General features: G+C 44.2%; 1 protein-coding gene across 2 annotated transcripts in view; it reads right to left on the reverse strand.

The window, feature by feature from the left end:
* RER1 (retention in endoplasmic reticulum sorting receptor 1) overlaps positions 1–19,344 on the reverse strand; it is a 62,263-nt gene extending 42,919 nt beyond the window's left edge. The window contains exons 1-2 of one of the 2 annotated variants that reach the window (XM_082274420.1): positions 19,212–19,344; positions 2,056–2,143 (exon numbers count right to left, since the gene is read on the reverse strand). In XM_082274420.1, the coding sequence (XP_082130546.1) occupies positions 2,056–2,136 (81 nt within the window). In that variant the 5' untranslated portion in view covers positions 2,137–2,143; positions 19,212–19,344. Of the gene's footprint in view, positions 1–2,055; positions 2,144–18,884; positions 19,031–19,211 lie in introns of those variants that run through there. The other variant, XM_082274419.1, reaches the window with a different exon arrangement.

The following is a 19,344-nucleotide window of genomic DNA, read 5'->3' on the forward strand; positions in this document are numbered from 1 at the left end:
AGGCGCAGCGGTGGTCCGTTACTGGGGAGTTCGGTTCCTGTGCGGCGGACTACGAGCTGGCTGGAGCCCCAGGGTGTGTGTAGTTACGCGGGGGCTGGCTGCACAAGCGGAAAAAGGCGAAAAAAACATAGTACTTTCAAGTTCTAATATCGAACGTTTTATCGTTCAATTTTTTTATTGCTATCGATCACGTGACTATCGCGATATATATCGGTATCGTTTTATCGCCCAGCCCTAGTCTCAACTTTATATTTATGTTTTACATCACAGTGAAGATTTTGTCACCTATACTGCACATTGGATACCTCTTTAAACTGTCAAATGTCAGGACAAGTCACACTGTGTGAACCAGGGCATGAATACAGTTATCAGTGCAAAAAATATGCACTGTCACTGTACTGACACTGGCTGGGAAGAAGTTAACATCTAGGGTGATCAAAGGGTTAAATGTGCACCTAACCAGAGTTTTTGTGTACTACGTGTGCTGTTTTTTTTTACCAAGAGATGTAATTTATTGCATTGCAGGGAAAGAAAATTCATCACATCCCTGCTAACAGAACAGACCTCTGCCTGGTTTACATAGAACAGAGAGCTCTCTGTTCTGTCTCTCTCAGTAGGCACAGGTGATCGGGCGCAGAAGAGCCGCTCTGCCACAGTTATGTGGTCGTCAAGCGGATGCAGGCAGTTTTGAAGCTTGCCTGCTACCCTATGGCTCCTTTCACACGGCCGCTCCGTGTGAGAGCTCCGCTGCGGGACTTTTTTTTTTCCACGGAGCGGATGACATTTCTGTCATCCGCTCCGTGTGCCCGCATATCATCCCATCCGTTTGCGGATGATATGCGGACATAATGTAAGTATATGGCACTGCGGATGTCAGCGGATGACACCGCTGACATCCGATTTTCCTTCCTTTCCGTTTTTTACACGGAAGGAAAAATGGGGTTCTGTTCCATTCGTAAAAACGGAACAGAACTGACAGGAGGAAAATCGGGTGTCAGCGGATGGTATTCCGCTGACATCCGCAGTGCCATTCACTTACATTATGTCCGCAAATCATCCGCAAACGGATTGGATGATTTGCGGACACACGGAGCGGCCGTGTGAAAGGACCCTATAACATCCTACATTCCAATTGAATCATTTATACAATGGCTTGCACCTCTGCTGCTGCATCTGGAATATTTCTCCATCAGATCACCATTCATCAGGGGATAAGCTCTGATATAAAAGAAACAAAAAACACTGCCACTACCAAGATGGCCGCATCCAAAAAGAGACACAGCACAGAACAAGGCTTACAGATGGAGAAAAGGTCTCAAGATGGTGACTAGTCCTTTGCCCTCTAAATGCCTTCATGGGTACAGCTTCTATAGTTCACTTTCACTTTAAAAAGTCAGGGAAAAAGAGCTTTCTTTGAGCAATAGGAAAGTTTGAAAAAGTTAGGCTCAGACCGTAATTTTCTTGAATCCTTGGATTTATTCCGCCCTTTATATACTTTTTTTTTTTTTTTTTTTTTTTACAAAGCCCAATCAAAAATTAATTCGTTCCCAACATTCTGGGGAAAAAAGAAAAAAAAAAAAAGTCATACCTGATGAAGAACTCGTTCAACAGTTCATAATCAGTTCTGTGAAATTACCCGTTGGCAGGAATATATGAAATGTGGTAATTATATTCCCTGAGCAAACATGCTTTTCAAATAAAAATGGAGCAGAAGTATTAATGCTCCAAATCTTACACGTGTACATTAAGGTTTTAGACTAAACAAGTAGACACATGGCAAACTGAAAAAACTGCATAACCCAGCTCTGTTTTCAGAGTCAGGGTAATAGGAATCAACAGGAAATGTATTTTAACATTATATATACACACATACATACATTACATATATATATATATATATATATATATATATATATATATATATACACACACACACATACACACACACATATATGAGACCAAAGGCATAGGAATAAAGTCAAAGAGAAAAAAAAAGAAAAAAAGCACTACATGTTATGTTACAGTAAAATATTCAGGCATTTACTTTGCACTTACCTGCCCTAACCTTGAAAAGAAGCGAAATACCAATGAGGGCTTGCCATGAACTGAGTCACCGATACTGTCTCCTTCTGACATTCTGTTTCTGTGGAATATCAAAGATTGAGTTGTGACAGATAATAGATGGCATTTTATAGCTGAATGGTGAAGCAAAATAGACCAAATTAAAAACACATTGTTTATTAAAAGACCCTGGGGTTAAAGTGGTTGTAACATGCCCTCCCCGTATCCAAAACCGCAGCGCTTTTGACTTCTTCTTTTACAAATACGGAGGGGGACCACCAGATATCTGTATCGCATCTCTCTCCCTCCCAACGGATCTAAGATGTTCCTTCCACATATATATATATATATATATATATATATATATATATATATATATATATATATATATATATATATATATATATATATATATATATATATATATATATATATATATATATATGTCAATGGTTACACACTCCTTCAACAATCCCGATTAGGGCTGAACGATAGACGATGTTATATCGACTATCGTTCTGCAGGCGTGGGCAATATTCATATCGCCGAAGACACGATATTTAGCACAGGGAGAAGTCGGGACTCGGGGGAGGAGGACGACTCATTGTTGGCAGCCGACACATCCGTTTTGCTTTCGGCTGTGATCGGAACTCCGCCCCTCCAACCCGATGCAATCCAGCCCTCCCAGCTCTGCCTCTAGTCTCCAGCCGACCATTACTCCGCCCATTGTCTCTCCTGGCAGCATCGGGGGCGGGATCAGGCTGTAATGTTTTGTAAATGGATTCAATGGAGAGACAATGGGCGGAGTAATGGTCGGCTGGAGACTAGAGGCAGAGCTGGGAGGGCTGGATTGCATCGGGTTGGAGGGGCGGAGTTCCGATCACAGCCGAAAGCAAGGGGAAACTGATATCGACACAACAACGGATCTCGGTCCGGGGGGGGGGTCGAGTGTGTGTGTTCCCCGGGCTACACTCCGGGCACAGCACCATCACCAGGTGAGATCGGGGGAGGGATGGAGGTGATCAGCTGACACCGGGCACACCACACACACATCGCTTCCTTCGAGCTGTGCAGTGTCATGTAAGCTGAGCGCTGATTGGCTGAAGCAGCGTCTTCCTCAGTGCGGCCTGTCTCCTCCCCTGTGATATGTGTCTCCCAGTGATAGCACACGACTGTGGAGAAATATTGCGATATATATCGTTGAAAACCAAATATCGCAATGTACTTTTTTTCCCCAATATCGTGCAGCCCTTATCCCGATACTCAGCTGACCATCTCAGATGTACTTCCAGTATCTTGTGACTCAACCCCATATCTGCGAGCAAAGTACTACCTTCGCTTTTGTTTAGGACCTTGGAAATAACGTATTTTCTTTAACCCTATCCTCTACAGTAGACCAGTTCAGAGTCATCCATAAATGAGATAGATGCTCTCCCCCTGTACTATGCGAGACCATCTTTCTTTTACACTTATGTTTTATCTGATGCCTAACCTGTTTGGCCATGTATATTAGGTTCTGAATGGTTATTGGCAAATTTTTCTTACTGTATTGTACAATCTAAACTATTCATAAAAATATATAAAAAAAAAAAAAAAGTGGTTGTAAAGTCTCAAGGTTTTTTTTACCTTAAGGCATTCTATTCTAAGCCCCGCCCCCATTCTTACCTGAGCCCGATCCAATCCAGTGATGTCTCCCTCCTCATTGGGCAGACTGATAGCAAATAAATGCATTGACAAGGGAGCAAGGGGCGGGGCTGAGTTCCCCAGTCTGTGTCAATAGAAGCAGAGAAGGGCGGCTTGAGAGTGATCCCGCACGGGTGCAACTTTCCATGGGGGCACTCGCCGAAGAAAAGGGGCCTGGAACACCAGCAGAGGGCCCCAGAAAAGGAGGATTGGGGCTGCTCTGTGCCAAACCATTGCACAGAGCAGCTAAATATGACATATTTGTTATTGTAAATTTTATTTTATTTCTTTAAACGAAGGTATATGGTTACTTTAAATCCTTATCCTCCAATGCTTCGGGTAAGTGCAAGAAAAGTAGCTGAACAAAGTTGCCTTGTGCTCAATATGAGCGCTAGGATCATCAGTGTGGACAGTTTTTAGCTTTTTACCCATCCCTGTGCTCCTGTAACATGTCCTTCCTGAAGAAACCGATGTCCCAATGACAGCCAGTAAGGGAAAAAAAAAATGACCCACTCAATAGAATAAACACAACAGGGGTTCAATACATGAGATGTGGCAGTTTTAGCTCCTAACTAAGCATACAAGCTTTACAAAAGTGAAGGGGTTAATGCACTATATTCAGAGTCAGTATTAGGAATAAATAGGAAATTCTATTTATTGTTCATACTAAGCCAAACCCAAACTGCTGTATTTGCCTAACAGAAATTACAGAACCCAACTTTCTACTTTGCAAAGGCACAGTGAAACCCAACAAGGGTTCCAATCCTTCCCCATTATATCCATCTTTCTCATTTTTAGTTAAATACTTTAAAAAAGGTAAACTTTTGCTTATGCGTGTTTTTTATGATCAGATTAAACTACTCAAGACTTTATAAAATGTTTGGAAGGAAAAATATTTGCTCTTTTACGGATAAAAATGGAACTTTAGTCAGAAAATCATGTCCTGCTAGATCACTTCAGGCTGGCCCCTTTTGCAGGTATAGCTATATAAAACATTAAAAAAGTGCCTATGCGGTTTAAAATCCAGTAATACACTGCTCAGCACTTGCTCTCAATTTTTAGTCCCGGTTCACATTTGTGCGATTCGGGAATGCTGCAAATATGCAGCGTGATCCTGCATCGCATCCACACCCCCAGTTGCGATCGCATATTGTAGTGCGATCTGCAAGTTCGCACAGAATCAGATAGCACTAGTGTGAACCACTATGCATCCGATTCTGCTGCAGATGAAAAAAAGCCTCATGTGCGTGTTTATTGCGGATGCGGTGCGAATTCAGCCATACAAAGCGTATGGCTGAAATTCGCACCGCACATGAGATCGCATGTAATTTAGGAGCAGTGCGCTTCGAATTACATGCGATCTCCGAAATCGCACTAATATGAACCAGCACTTAGGCACATTTTTAGGCACTGCTGAGTGTGTAGAGGCCGATCTGCTGACAGCCTTAAAATGGAATTAAACTTTCTATCCTTTACAGCCAAGGAAGCTGCCATTTGATGGTTTGACAATTTGTTTGAGGACGCATGCAAATGTGGCAGTTAGCAATCCTGGCATTCCAAGAATGTATCGGTTTTATTTAAACCGTTAAATCGATCGGTTTAGTTCGGCTTTATGATTTACTGCTGCTCAGGGTCTCTGGGCTTCAGCAAAATGACAGCCTTCAGCATAAAGAACCAGGAGCAATTCCAGAGGCAATTTACAGAACATATTAATTTTGGTATCAAATATTAATGTGGAATGTATGTTCCTTGCTAAAGAAAATTATTTTTTTTTAACTAAGTTAAGGGTAAAAGTTCAGCTTTAATGCTCCATTCACAGTTCACACCAATGTGTTTAATGCATTTTGCAGAAACGCAGAACTTTTTTTGTAACAAGGGTTGCTATGGAACACATTCACATCAATGCTTTTTTGTGCCTCTGCATTTTAGGGAAGGGTCAGGAACTTTTTAAAAACGCAAAATGCTGCCTTTTTTGCTTCAGTAGACTTCAATGAGAAAGCTGCAGAAAAGCATGTAGTGCGTTTTAACTGTGATGTCCCTGTGATTGGAATTTTTAAATCTGACCAACAACAAATTTGCCTAAAAAAAGCAAATCGTGGCAACATGGCAGTAATAAAAACAGCAAAAAGCACTGCAGAATCACTCAAAAGCAACATGCATAGCCGTGAAGGGAGCCTAAAGCAGAACTTTACCCATAAAAAGTAATAAAAAAAATAAAATGTTCTTTAGGAAGAAAAAAATACATTCCATAATAATAATTATGCTACCAAAATGAGTGTGTACTGTAAATTTCCTCCAGCATTGCTCCTGTTTCTTCTTGCTGGAGGCTGCCACTTTGCTAAAGCCCAGAGCCCCTGAACAGCAGAAAATCATAAAGCGGAACTAAACCCATCAATTTAGCAGTAATGCCAGGAATACTAACTAATAAAAAGGAGTAACCGTGCTAAAGGTGATAAATTAAATTAAAGCGGAGTTCCAGCCATTTCACTCACCTGTCCAACGGTCCAGCGATGCGGCCGCCCGAAGCCTCGATCCTCTCCCTCGGCGCCGGCATCACTGCTGTGGGCATCCGGCTGTGACAGTTTGCGGCTTCACAGCCGGGTACCGACTGCGCATGCGCGAGACGCGCTGCGCGTCTTGATTGGCTGGCAATCTTCTGGGACCTCTGACATGTCCCAGAAGATTGCAGGGAGGGAGGGGGAGGGGAGAACTTCCGTTCAGGGCGCCGCGGCGCTCCGAGCGGAAGTGGGAGCGGGTACCTGTCAAAACTAGGTACCCGCTCCCCCCCCCCCCCAAAAAAAATGACATGCCAAATGTGGCATGTCAGGGGGTTAGAATGCCTAAAGCGGAAGTTCCAATTTTGGGTGGAACTCCGCTTTAAGCAGCAACTTCAAGTGTGACCACACCCTTTAGGAATTATATATAGAAAAGTCGCGCTCAGTGATATAGGACTAAATAAATGTCCAAAAAAATCATCAAGTGAAAAAGTTCAAATCAAAATGAATGTCCATATATAATGAAGAAAAGTGAAGAAATGGTGTCAATCCAAATTCCCCCTTGGTTATATGCTTACTAAAACACAGTTTAACAAAGGCCCAAGTGCGATTCTTTTATTTATTAAATTTCTTGTACGTTTTTACACTATGGCGGCCTTCTTTTTTATTCTGTGCTATTGAGGCCCCATTCACTGTGCATCAGAGGCGATCTTATCATCCATCCAGTATCCTATACCATCTGTGGGGATCTCAATGTCTATTTACCTCAGGACATCAATGCTTTAACAAGTTCTTCATCTGGTAAGAGGCTTGGAGGTGTCATTGTACCTGAGTGCTGGGTGGAGTGCTATTTGTCCATATAAGAAAGTTTTATATCCAATCTGGTGAGGGGCTGACCTTTTGGTGGTGGATTATTCTTCGGTAAAGAATATCTTGATTGCTTATCTGTTGGGCTTCCTGCATCTATCCCCTTTTTGTTGTGGCTGTTTACCTTCAATCTGGTAAGCAGCATTAATGTTGGTGGTGGACTAACTTTATTCCTATTATTCACACATCTTTCAGTTTGGGTTTATCACCGGTGCTATACGGACATTACATATTGTTTGTGGGATTTTTACTCTATGGCGTTCTTCTGTTTTTTTTCTATGATTTACATATCCATATCTTGAGGTTTGTCACGGATATCTGCCAACAACATCAAGATCGTTGTTTAGGATCCTGGGCCTTTGTTACACTGTGTTTTGGTAAGCATATTACCAAGGGGGAATTGGGAATACTAACTAACTGTCACATTTGCTTGTGTCCTCAACCCAACTGTCAAACCATCAAATGGCTGGTGTCATAAATGCTCACATGTGCAGCACCATGGCAGTTGCAGATCAACCAGAAGCAACTTCATTGGCTGTAAAGGATAGGAGAGGGTTTAAGTCTGCTTTAACCACTTCAGCCCTGGAAGGTTTTACCCTCTTCCTGACCAGGCCATTTTTGCAATACAGAACTGCGTTGATTTAACTGACAATTAGCCTTGCGAGCCAGGACTAAAGGGCGAGAAGGATTAAAGGATTATCCCCAATGGGATCAACAGAAAGTACTAAGCGTGAACAATACGCGTGATGCCTTGCACAAAGGCAGGTACCAAGGAATGTGAAGCTATTGGTCTATGAAACAGGACCTCCAAAGCGAAAATCTAGCCCTTGTTTGTACTTACGGCAAGTCCCAGAAAAACTCCAGATTGCTGAAAAGCCAGGATACATCCCCAAAACAAGCTTACGAGGAGAATTCCGCTATCCTCACACCAACAAAGGCAAAAGTTCCAACATCTGTGGCACATCTTCCTTGAAGTCACCTTCTGAGCCTTTAGTAGGGTAGGAATGGCCAATTAGAAACTCCCCTGACCCTGGCTTCAACAACCATGCAACTGCAAGGAAGGATGGAAGATCAGACCTTGAAGGAGCGGTCAATCTGAAAGGATTTAAAGGGTCGTCAACAGACATGTTCTCATGGCCCAGACCAAGGCAATTAAAATCACCAGAATTCTGTCCACTTGAAACCTGCGAAGCAGACGATGTATAAGATGTATTGGCAGAAAGCCATACATTTTAGGGAGAACTGGTCCCAAAGTGTCACCAGAGAATCCACCGCAAAACTTGAGAATCCCTGGTCCTCGAGTCGCACCTGTCTAGGTTTGCATTGAACCTGTAAGACAGAAGATCCATGGAATGTGGACAGGTGACAGCATGATAACACGGCGTTCCACCCAAACAGGATTTGCTGGACCTAGGGATTGTCCACAGACTGGCATTTGTCATCATGACCCTCCAGGATAGAGGGAGGAACAATTTTCCCCATCTCCAGCATCTGTGTTGAAATCCACCAGTTCAGAGACAGCCTCGTGCTGGGTTTGAAGCATCAAAGGATCCAACAACTGCATCGTCCCATTAGATGCTGCTAAGACATTACGTTTTGGGGATGTGGAATCAAAACTGGATAAAATGCACTGACTTAAGGAGGCTACTATCTTTCCCATAACCCGCATGCAAAAGTGCACTGAGGGATTTGTCAAAGTCTTGAGCAACACCACCTGAGCACAAGACATTTGTCCAGATGAAGGATTACTCTCGCCTGGATAGTATCCAGAGGCAGGGCTAAACATTTCAACCACTGGCCTGACTTCTGTAAATTCAGAGTCCATCCTAGCCCTGACAGAGTGTTCAATGTGTGCAAGGCAACAAACTGAAGGTGGCTGTCCTCCACCACAAACCTTTGGTGAGATGGCAAGGTCAGAATGTGCAGGTAAGCATCTTTAATATCCACTGATGCCAGGAAAACTTTCTGTTGGAGAGAGGCCACCACTTACCACACTGATTCCATCCGAAACTTCTGCACTTGCAGAAACTTGATGAGTCTCTTGAGATCTAAGGCGGGACTAACATCACTGCTTTAGGTTCAGGAAAATGAAATGTTTGAGCAGAAACCACAAAACCTTTTGTTCTCTGGAACCTGAAAAATAACTCCTTGTGATAGAAGATGGCCAAGAGCTTGCAGAAGAGCAATACTTTTTTTGGATTAAAAATTTAAAAAACAAAGCGCAGAGGAAAAGCTCTGGAATTCCAGCGCGCATCTGGGAAAATCTGTGTCGGCCGTGTCCCTTGGACATAGCCAATCACAGATCGTGGTAAATGGCCAATCACAGCAGCCATTTACCACGTGATCGGCCCATGCAATGAGAGATGATCTCATATGTAAACATATGAGATCATCTCTCATTACCAGCTCTCCTTCCTCACACAGAGACTGCAGTGTGAGGAAGGAGCAGAGCCGATCAGCCGTTCGGGGACACAGAAAAATGTAATCAGGGCACTGATCACCAGTGCCCTGATTACAACAGAGGTAAATAAAATACAATGTGCCCACCATCAGTGCCCACAATCAGTGCCGCCAGTCAGTGCCTGCTCATCTAGGCACTGATGAGCACTGACTGGCAGCACTATGGGCACTGATGGTGCTGCCCGTCAGTGTCCAGCAGTGCCGCCTCTCAGTGCCCAGCAGTGCCACCTCTCAGTGCCGCCTATCAGTGCGGTATATTAGTACCTCCTCATCAGTGCCACCTCATCAGTGCCCATAAGTGCCACCTCATCAGTGCCCATAAGTGCCACCTCATCAGTGCACATCAGTGAAGGAGAAAAAATGTATTTATTTTCAAAATTTACTCGCAGAAAATAAGAAAAAAACTTTTTTTTTTCAAAATTTTCTGTCTTTTTTTCTTTTGTAAGAAATAAAAAACCCAGAGATGATTAAATACCACCAAAAGAAAGCTCTATTTGTGTGAAAAAAATGATAAAAATTTCATATGGGTACAGTGTAACATGACCGCGCAATTGTCATTCAAAGCGTGAGAGCGCTGAAAGCTGAAAATTGGCCTGGGCAGGAAGGGGGTGAAAGTGCCCGGTAGGCAAGTGGTTAAAAAAAAAAGAAAAGTAGAAGCAGCAGGTTGTTGAACTGTAAGCTTTCCGGTGCGGGATCCAGGTACCATTTATTGGGGTGTTAAAAATCGATGGAAAAATGGATCCAAATAAAGCAGGTCCCCTAATCCCAGATGGAACAGTTAGGAAGCTAGCCGTTGTGCACAAAGCTGCACAGACATGGCCATCATCCAACACACTAGCAAAAAAATTGAAGCCTTGCCTAATGGGGAGGGGTTATGCCTGGGAGGGGACTTCCTGCCTTTTTTTTTTTTTTTTTTTTGTCAGTGTCCAATCATCTGAAGGTGGCACCATAACCTTATCATACTAGATACGAAGATGCTCTGTGTCCTGTGATGTTCGTTAAAGAAATATTTTTTGAAAACAACACAATCACAGAAGTTACCTCTAATGATTAGAACTGTTGCTCTGTACTGTACAAACAATAGTTTCATTCATTCATTCAAGAAACCACACACAGCACTCTCCTTCTGGTGCTGCGATGGACAGCTCCATCCATAGTGCAGAGAAGGATCCTATTGTTCACTATACCCTCATCCATTAACAAAAGGTATTGTATTATTTCTACAGATTTCAAAGCTTTCTGTGAATACAATGAACTCCCCTTATCTATTACAGATGAGGGTCCTACCAGTTACACCTCTCCAACCACTGACACTCACTGGGCCGGGAGATGACAGTAGGATGGGGCTTACTCACAAATTCAAGGAAGTCAAATACTTAAAAGTGAAGCCTCTTTCTGGGGGTGCAGTGGAATAGAAGAATCTTTCCTAGCTAGCACAGATAATAGCAGATACCTTGTGGTATAGGTTCTAGGAATAGTTCTCCGGGTAAAATAAAAATTCTTTCTTGCAGTGGGGCTGCCTCTGAACTGCAAGGATAAAATTGCTTGTTTACATCTACAGGTGCATCTCATAAAATTAGACTATCACCAAAAAGTTTATTTCAGTAATTCAATTCAAAAAGTAAAACTCATATTTTATATAGATGTGTTACACACAGAGTGATGTATTTCAAGTATTTCTCTCTTTTAATGTTGATGATTATGGCTTACACCTAGTGAAAACCCAAAATTCAGTGTCTCAGAAAATTAGAACATTACATAAGACTAATAAAAAAAAAAAAAAAAAAAAAAAATTGAATACAGAAATTTTGGCTTACTGAAACGTATGACCACATACAGTATAGTTTGCACTTAATAGTTGGTTGAGGCTCCTTTCGCATGAATTACTAATTCAATGCGGAGTGGCATGGAGGCAATCAGCCTGTGGCACTACTTAGGTGTTCTAGAAGCTGAGGTTGCTTTGATAGCTGTTTTCAGCTCATCTGCATTGTTGGGTCTGGTGTCTCATCTTCCTCTTGACAATACAGATTCTCTATGGGGTTTAGGTCAGGCGAGTTTGTTGGCCAATCAAGAACAGTGATATAATAATCGATAAAACAGTTATTGGCAAGTCCTGCTGGAAAATGAGATCAGCATCTCCATAAAGCTGGTCAGCAGAGGGAAGCATGAAGTGCTCTAGAATTCCCTGGTAGAGGGCTGCGCTGACTTTGGACTTGATAAAACACAGTGGACCAACACCAGCAGATGATATGGCTCCCCAAATCATCACTGACTGTTGAAACTTCACACTGGACCTCATGCAACTTGGATTCTTTGCTTTTCCACTCTTCCTCCAGACTCTTGGACCTTGATTTCCAAATGAAATTCTAAACTTTCCACAGTCTGTGATGATTTGGGGAGCCATGTCACCTGCTGGTGTTGGTCCACTGTGTTTTATCAAGTCCAAAGTCAGCACAGCCCTCTACCAGGAAATTCTAGAGCACTTCATGCTTCCCTCTGCTGACCAGCTTTATGGAAATGCTGATTTCATTTTCCAGCAGGACTTACCAATACCTGGTTTAATGATCATGGTATCACCGCTTCATTGGCCAGCAAACTTGCCTGTCCTAAACCCTATAGAGAATCTGTGGGGTATTGCCAAGAGGAGGATGAGAGACAGCAGACCCAACAAAGCAGACAAATTGAAGGCCCCTTTCAAAGCAACCTGGGCTTCCATAACACCTCAGCAGTGCCACAGGCTACCTCCATGCCACGCCGTATTGATGCGGTAATTATTGCAAAAGAAGCCCCGACCAAGTATTGATTGCATACTACACTGTACATGGACATACCAGTACTTTCCAGTAAGACAACATTTCTGAATTAAAAAACTTTTTTTTTTTTTTCATTGGTCTTATATAATATTCTAATTTTCTGAGATACTGAATTTTGGGTTTTCACTAGCTGTAAGCTATAATCATCAAATTAAAAGAAAGAAATGCTTGAAATATATCATTATGTGTGTAACGCATCTATATAAAATATCAGTTTCACCTTTTGAACTGAATTACTGAAATAAATTAACTTTTTGATTATATTATAATTTTATGAGATGCACCCGTAGTGTACCAGAAAAAGCAGTTTTTACTTACCGTACTTGTTTCCCAGCAGCAGGCGCTATCCTCTACACTCAGAATTGTGGACTGTCCCTTGGAACTGTCACATCCAACACAGAGCTATGTGCCTTTTTTCTCCAAAAAACAAGCCCATGGTATGGTGTGCAAAAACACCAAAAGTGAACATACAGAAGATATGTGAACATACACAAAAAAGTGCATTTAGGGGTGTGTAATATGGTTCCCTTCCTACGAAGAACGAATGCCAGTCTAGCACTGTGGAGGAAGCCTGAAAGAGTGAAGCATCAGTAAAAGTATTTTTTGATACCCTAGACATAAATGAACATTCAACCCTTGCAGTGCTGGGGGGAATTTAGTTTTTCCTGAAGGTCAGCTCTTAACCAAAGGGCAGGAACTTTTTCCACACCTCTCCCCTCGGTTCATTTTTCTTTTCAATTCACTCATACCTTTTATATTGAGTTGCCCTCAATTATCATACATACATGCCTGGCAAATCCAGCATTGTCCTGCTGTAATCCGCCACTGAAAGCCTTGTCCTGCGATGCCATCTTCCTCTCTGACATCATGGGAAGCTATTCGTCTTTTCCAGGTTCTTGCAACTGGCCCCAAGATGATTTGCACCAGGTATGGATGCCTTAGGAGCAGTTACTTCATTTTCGCCTAGGCGAGAATGGAGGCAGGGTGGGGTGGGCCATGTAGCAACAAAATATAAAAAAGTAATTAAGCAGAAATTAATCAGAAAAAAGTCAGCTTTTTTAGATTGCGGATGGAAGGGCGATAACAACGATGTACAGTGGAATTTAGCTGTGAAGGTCCGCTTTAAGCGTCAATTTACAAGCTTTAGACAGCCAACTTGACAGCGAATAACAGAGTGCTGTAGACGTCACATCAACCCCAAGTCCTGTACCTTTGGAAATGCAGGGTTCTTGCATCTATACATGTTGTACCTGGTGGTTTCACTAGGAGGATGGAGAGTGTACTTGGGCGAGCCTCTTCACACAACTATGTCTGCTGCACAGAAGGGCCTACACTGGTACTGGGAGATGGCTGGCACCTGGACATCAGTGATTTACCACAGGCCTTGCCAAAACACCATGGAGGTGCATGGGCCACGACCCCTGAGGGGCAGGACAAGCTCTGTAATTAAAAGCCTAGTGCACTGTGAATTACAGCCCAAGGCAGTGGTTGATTTGTAAGGAGCGGTGACCGACAGGAGCATCCACCAGTTCCAGCCAACATGCGTTCCACATGATGATCTTCTGGGTGCCACTGAAATTGACATTATGTTGCCATAGGGTTGCCACCTCATTCCATTAAACGAGGACACACAATTACACAGGTTATGAGGCTGATTAAGGTGGTAATTAAACTCACTTAGTGCCTTATATTAGCCTCAGAACCTGTGTAATTAATATGTGTCCTGGTTTAAAGGGATGACGTGGCAACCTTATGTACCCACTCTCAGATGCATGCCGTAACTGAAAAGTGAAACAAACCCACTTATCCTTTACAGCCAAGGGCGCTGTTCTCTTAGCTGCTGTTTGACCTGCAGTTGCCATGGTGCTGCACACATGATCAGTTATGACACCAGCCATTTAATGACCTGACAGTTCAGATAAGAGCACCAGCAACTGTGACAGTTATCAATCACAACGTGCCTTGGGGTGTACATTAGTGGTGCACCCGAAATTTTCGGCCGAAAACGGGTTAAAGATGCCGAAATGAATGGCTGCCGTGAGGAAGGGGGGCGCAGCGCAGCACAGGTGAAGTGTGTATGAAGTAACACACCGGGCGGGCAGGAGAGCGGCCGCTAATAGCTGTAATGAAGTGAGCCCTTCACTTCCCTGTCAGGCAGGTAATTCCGCTGACAGCGAAGTGAAGGGCTCACTTCCTTACAGCTATTAGTGGCCGCTCGCTCGCTCGCCCGCCCAGTGTGTTACTTCATACACACTTCACCTGTGCTGCGCCCCCCTTCCTCGCGGAATTGACGTGACGACATGCCGTGCAGTACCCGCATTTTTCCATCCTGAGGTCTGGCAGCGTGGGGACGTGCTGGGTAAGTGGTATGCGGGATCTGATGTCACTATAGTGAACCGAGTTACTGCGCCCCCATGTTTTATCACCAGAGCCGTGTATACATGAGAGACTGCCCTACTGCAAGATTACAGCTCCCCGGTGTCATAGAACGGCTCTATACACTTCACTGATAGGCAGGTGCAGGCTGGACTGTGCAGGGACTGACAGCTCCTATCATAGGACTAGGAGAAGACCAGGACGGCCAACTCCTGTATTGTCTCTCTATTGTACTGGAACTATGGCATTTTCCTCTAGAACACAATACCATTACAGCGCCCGCTAGACCCAGTATAATGTCTTCTATATCCCAGCTAGGACCAGTATAATGTCTTCTATATCCCAGCCAGGACCAGTATAATGTCTTCTATATCCCAGCCAGGACCAGTATAATGTCTTCTATATCCCAGCCAGGACCAGTATAATGTCTTCTATATCCCAGCCAGGACCAGTATAATGTCTTCTATATCCCAGCCAGTACCAGTATAATGTCTTCTATATCTCAGCCAGTACCAGTATAATGTCTTCTATATCTCAGCCAGGACCAGTATAATGTCTTCTATATCTCAGCCAGGACCAGTATAATGTCTTCTATATCTCAGCCAGGACCAGTATAATGTCTTCTATATCTCAGCCAGGACCAGTATAATGTCTTCTATATCTCAGCCAGGACCAGTATAACGTCTTCTATATCGCAGCCAGTACCAGTATAACGTCTTCTATATCTCAGCCAGTACCAGTATAACGTCTTCTATATCTCAGCCAGTACCAGTATAACGTCTTCTATATCTCAGCCAGTACCAGTATAACGTCTTCTATATCCCAGCCAGTACCAGTATAACGTCTTCTATATCCCAGCCAGTACCAGTATAACGTCTTCTATATCCCAGCCAGTACCAGTATAACGTCTTCTATATCTCAGCCAGTACCAGTATAACGTCTTCTATATCTCAGCCAGTACCAGTATAACGTCTTCTATATCCCAGCCAGTACCAGTATAACGTCTTCTATATCCCAGCCAGGACCAGTATAACGTCTTCTATATCCCAGCCAGGACCAGTATAACGTCTTCTATATCCCAGCCAGGACCAGTATAACGTCTTCTATATCCCAGCCAGGACCAGTATAACGTCTTCTATATCCCAGCCAGGACCAGTATAACGTCTTCTATATCCCAGCCAGGACCAGTATAACGTCTTCTATATCCCAGCCAGGACCAGTATAACGTCTTCTATATCCCAGCCAGGACCAGTATAACGTCTTCTATATCCCAGCCAGGACCAGTATAACGTCTTCTATATCCCAGCCAGGACCAGTATAACGTCTTCTATATCCCAGCCAGTACCAGTATAACGTCTTCTATATCCCAGCCAGGACCAGTATAACGTCTTCTATATCCCAGCCAGGACCAGTATAACGTCTTCTATATCCCAGCCAGGACCAGTATAACGTCTTCTATATCCCAGCCAGGACCAGTATAACGTCTTCTATATCCCAGCCAGGACCAGTATAACGTCTTCTATATCCCAGCCAGGACCAGTATAACGTCTTCTATATCCCAGCCAGGACCAGTATAACGTCTTCTATATCCCAGCCAGGACCAGTATAACGTCTTCTATATCCCAGCCAGGACCAGTATAACGTCTTCTATATCCCAGCCAGGACCAGTATAACGTCTTCTATATCCCAGCCAGGACCAGTATAACGTCTTCTATATCCCAGCCAGGACCAGTATAACGTCTTCTATATCCCAGCCAGGACCAGTATAACGTCTTCTATATCCCAGCCAGGACCAGTATAACGTCTTCTATATCCCAGCCAGGACCAGTATAACGTCTTCTATATCCCAGCCAGGACCAGTATAACGTCTTCTATATCCCAGCCAGGACCAGTATAACGTCTTCTATATCCCAGCCAGGACCAGTATAACGTCTTCTATATCCCAGCCAGGACCAGTATAACGTCTTCTATATCCCAGCCAGGACCAGTATAACGTCTTCTATATCCCAGCCAGGACCAGTATAACGTCTTCTATATCCCAGCCAGGACCAGTATAACGTCTTCTATATCCCAGCCAGGACCAGTATAACGTCTTCTATATCCCAGCCAGGACCAGTATAACGTCTTCTATATCCCAGCCAGGACCAGTATAACGTCTTCTATATCCCAGCCAGGACCAGTATAACGTCTTCTATATCCCAGCCAGGACCAGTATAACGTCTTCTATATCCCAGCCAGGACCAGTATAACGTCTTCTATATCCCAGCCAGGACCAGTATAACGTCTTCTATATCCCAGCCAGGACCAGTATAACGTCTTCTATATCCCAGCCAGGACCAGTATAACGTCTTCTATATCCCAGCCAGGACCAGTATAACGTCTTCTATATCCCAGCCAGGACCAGTATAACGTCTTCTATATCCCAGCCAGGACCAGTATAACGTCTTCTATATCCCAGCCAGGACCAGTATAACGTCTTCTATATCCCAGCCAGGACCAGTATAACGTCTTCTATATCCCAGCCAGGACCAGTATAACGTCTTCTATATCCCAGCCAGGACCAGTATAACGTCTTCTATATCCCAGCCAGGACCAGTATAACGTCTTCTATATCCCAGCCAGGACCAGTATAACGTCTTCTATATCCCAGCCAGGACCAGTATAACGTCTTCTATATCCCAGCCAGGACCAGTATAACGTCTTCTATATCCCAGCCAGGACCAGTATAACGTCTTCTATATCCCAGCCAGGACCAGTATAACGTCTTCTATATCCCAGCCAGGACCAGTATAACGTCTTCTATATCCCAGCCAGGACCAGTATAACGTCTTCTATATCCCAGCCAGGACCAGTATAACGTCTTCTATATCCCAGCCAGGACCAGTATAACGTCTTCTATATCCCAGCCAGGACCAGTATAACGTCTTCTATATCCCAGCCAGGACCAGTATAACGTCTTCTATATCCCAGCCAGTACCAGTGTAATGTCTTCTATAACCCAGTACCAGTGTAATGTCTTCTATAACCCAGGCGAGGCGAGGTTAATTACCAATGGTATTTGTATTATGCAGCATGAGGGGGTTAATGTATTGCCACTGATCACTGATGCATTAGTGACCGACCAGTGGCAGTTAATTAACCCCTTTGTGCTGCATTAGTGCAACCAGTATCAGTGTCAGTGTAACCAGTGTTAATTAACACTGACACTGGTTGCACTAATGCCGCACAAAGGGGTTAATTAACTGCCACTGGTCGGTCACTAATGCATCAGTGATCAGTGGCAATACATTAACCCCCTCATGCTGCATAATACAAATATCATTGGTAATTAACCTCGCCTACTATTTTAAAATCATTTGGGGGAAAAAAGTCATTTTCGGTTTCATTTTTCGGCCAAGGGCATCCTGAATTTTTGGTTTCTGTTTCAGCCCAGAATTTTCATTTCGGTGCATCCCTAGTATAAATAATTGGGTTTACCCACACAGGTAATTCCATTGCTGTCGACTGGGATGCAGCAGCTGCACGGACACAGCCGCTGCACCCTATGTGACACCTGTTTGGGTGCGCAGCCATAAACCACATCCAGGATGTGTTCAGGGACACCGGTGCGGATGTCACATTGGGACCAGTTGCTGTATCCATACAGCTATTGCTCCTGATTCCACTTAAACAGCAATGGGACTGCCTGTATGGAACGCCTGTGCACCCCCGATATGGTAAACACGACCCTCGGCAGGCATACGGTTATGTACCCTACAGGTAAATGAGGCCTGTTTTGGGAAACTGTTAAAGTGATGGGTTTAGCTCCACTGTAACTGATAATACAGGCAGTCTGGTGCACTATAAGGAGCATCCATGGCAAACACATGATGTAGAGGAGATCTCAGCACACAGAGCGCCCCCCCCCCCCCCCTGTACACAATGAGGGGTACTGGAGAGGTCCATCTCCTCTGCTCCTATAGAAAGGCCAATGATGGAAGGGGAGCTGCAGCAGTTCCATGCCTAGGAGCACAATCCAGGCCCCCTACCACCATGTGACACCTCCAGCCTGAACACTGCAATCATGGGACTCCAGGTACTGCTAGAGGGCAAAGCACACACTGCAAAAACACATGACACGGAGCCTTACCGAGAACACCGCACAGAATACGAGCTTCCTAACCCTTCTTCTACAGGCCCTGGTGAGCCTGGGACATGTAGTCTACGGTTACTACCTTGAAATGAAAGTAGGCAGCGTCCTGACTACACCTCCCAGCATGCTTTGCAACTGACCAACTCACTTCCGCCTCTCTCTCTCAATAGACGCCGACGAGGCAGGGCGAGGGTCGCTGGAATGGGGTGACAGGAAGTGGCCATACGGAGAAAACCGTGACATAATGGCGCTGCTGTGTGTGTGGCGTATACAGTGAGGGGCGGTGTGTGCCCGGTGACCGGGAAAGGCCCGAACGGATCTCACCTGCCTTCTCCTACCCGACTCGGAACTACCAAGAGCTCCCGAAGCTACACGTCACTGGTCCCGCCCACCGGCAGACAGGCGTGAGCAGCCGAGCACTGAGCGCATCCATCCCTGAATTGGTTTGGGCTGTTCT

Source organism: Pelophylax lessonae (assembly GCF_965119305.1).
Source record: "Pelophylax lessonae genome assembly, chromosome: 12".
NCBI lineage: Eukaryota > Metazoa > Chordata > Amphibia > Anura > Ranidae > Pelophylax > Pelophylax lessonae.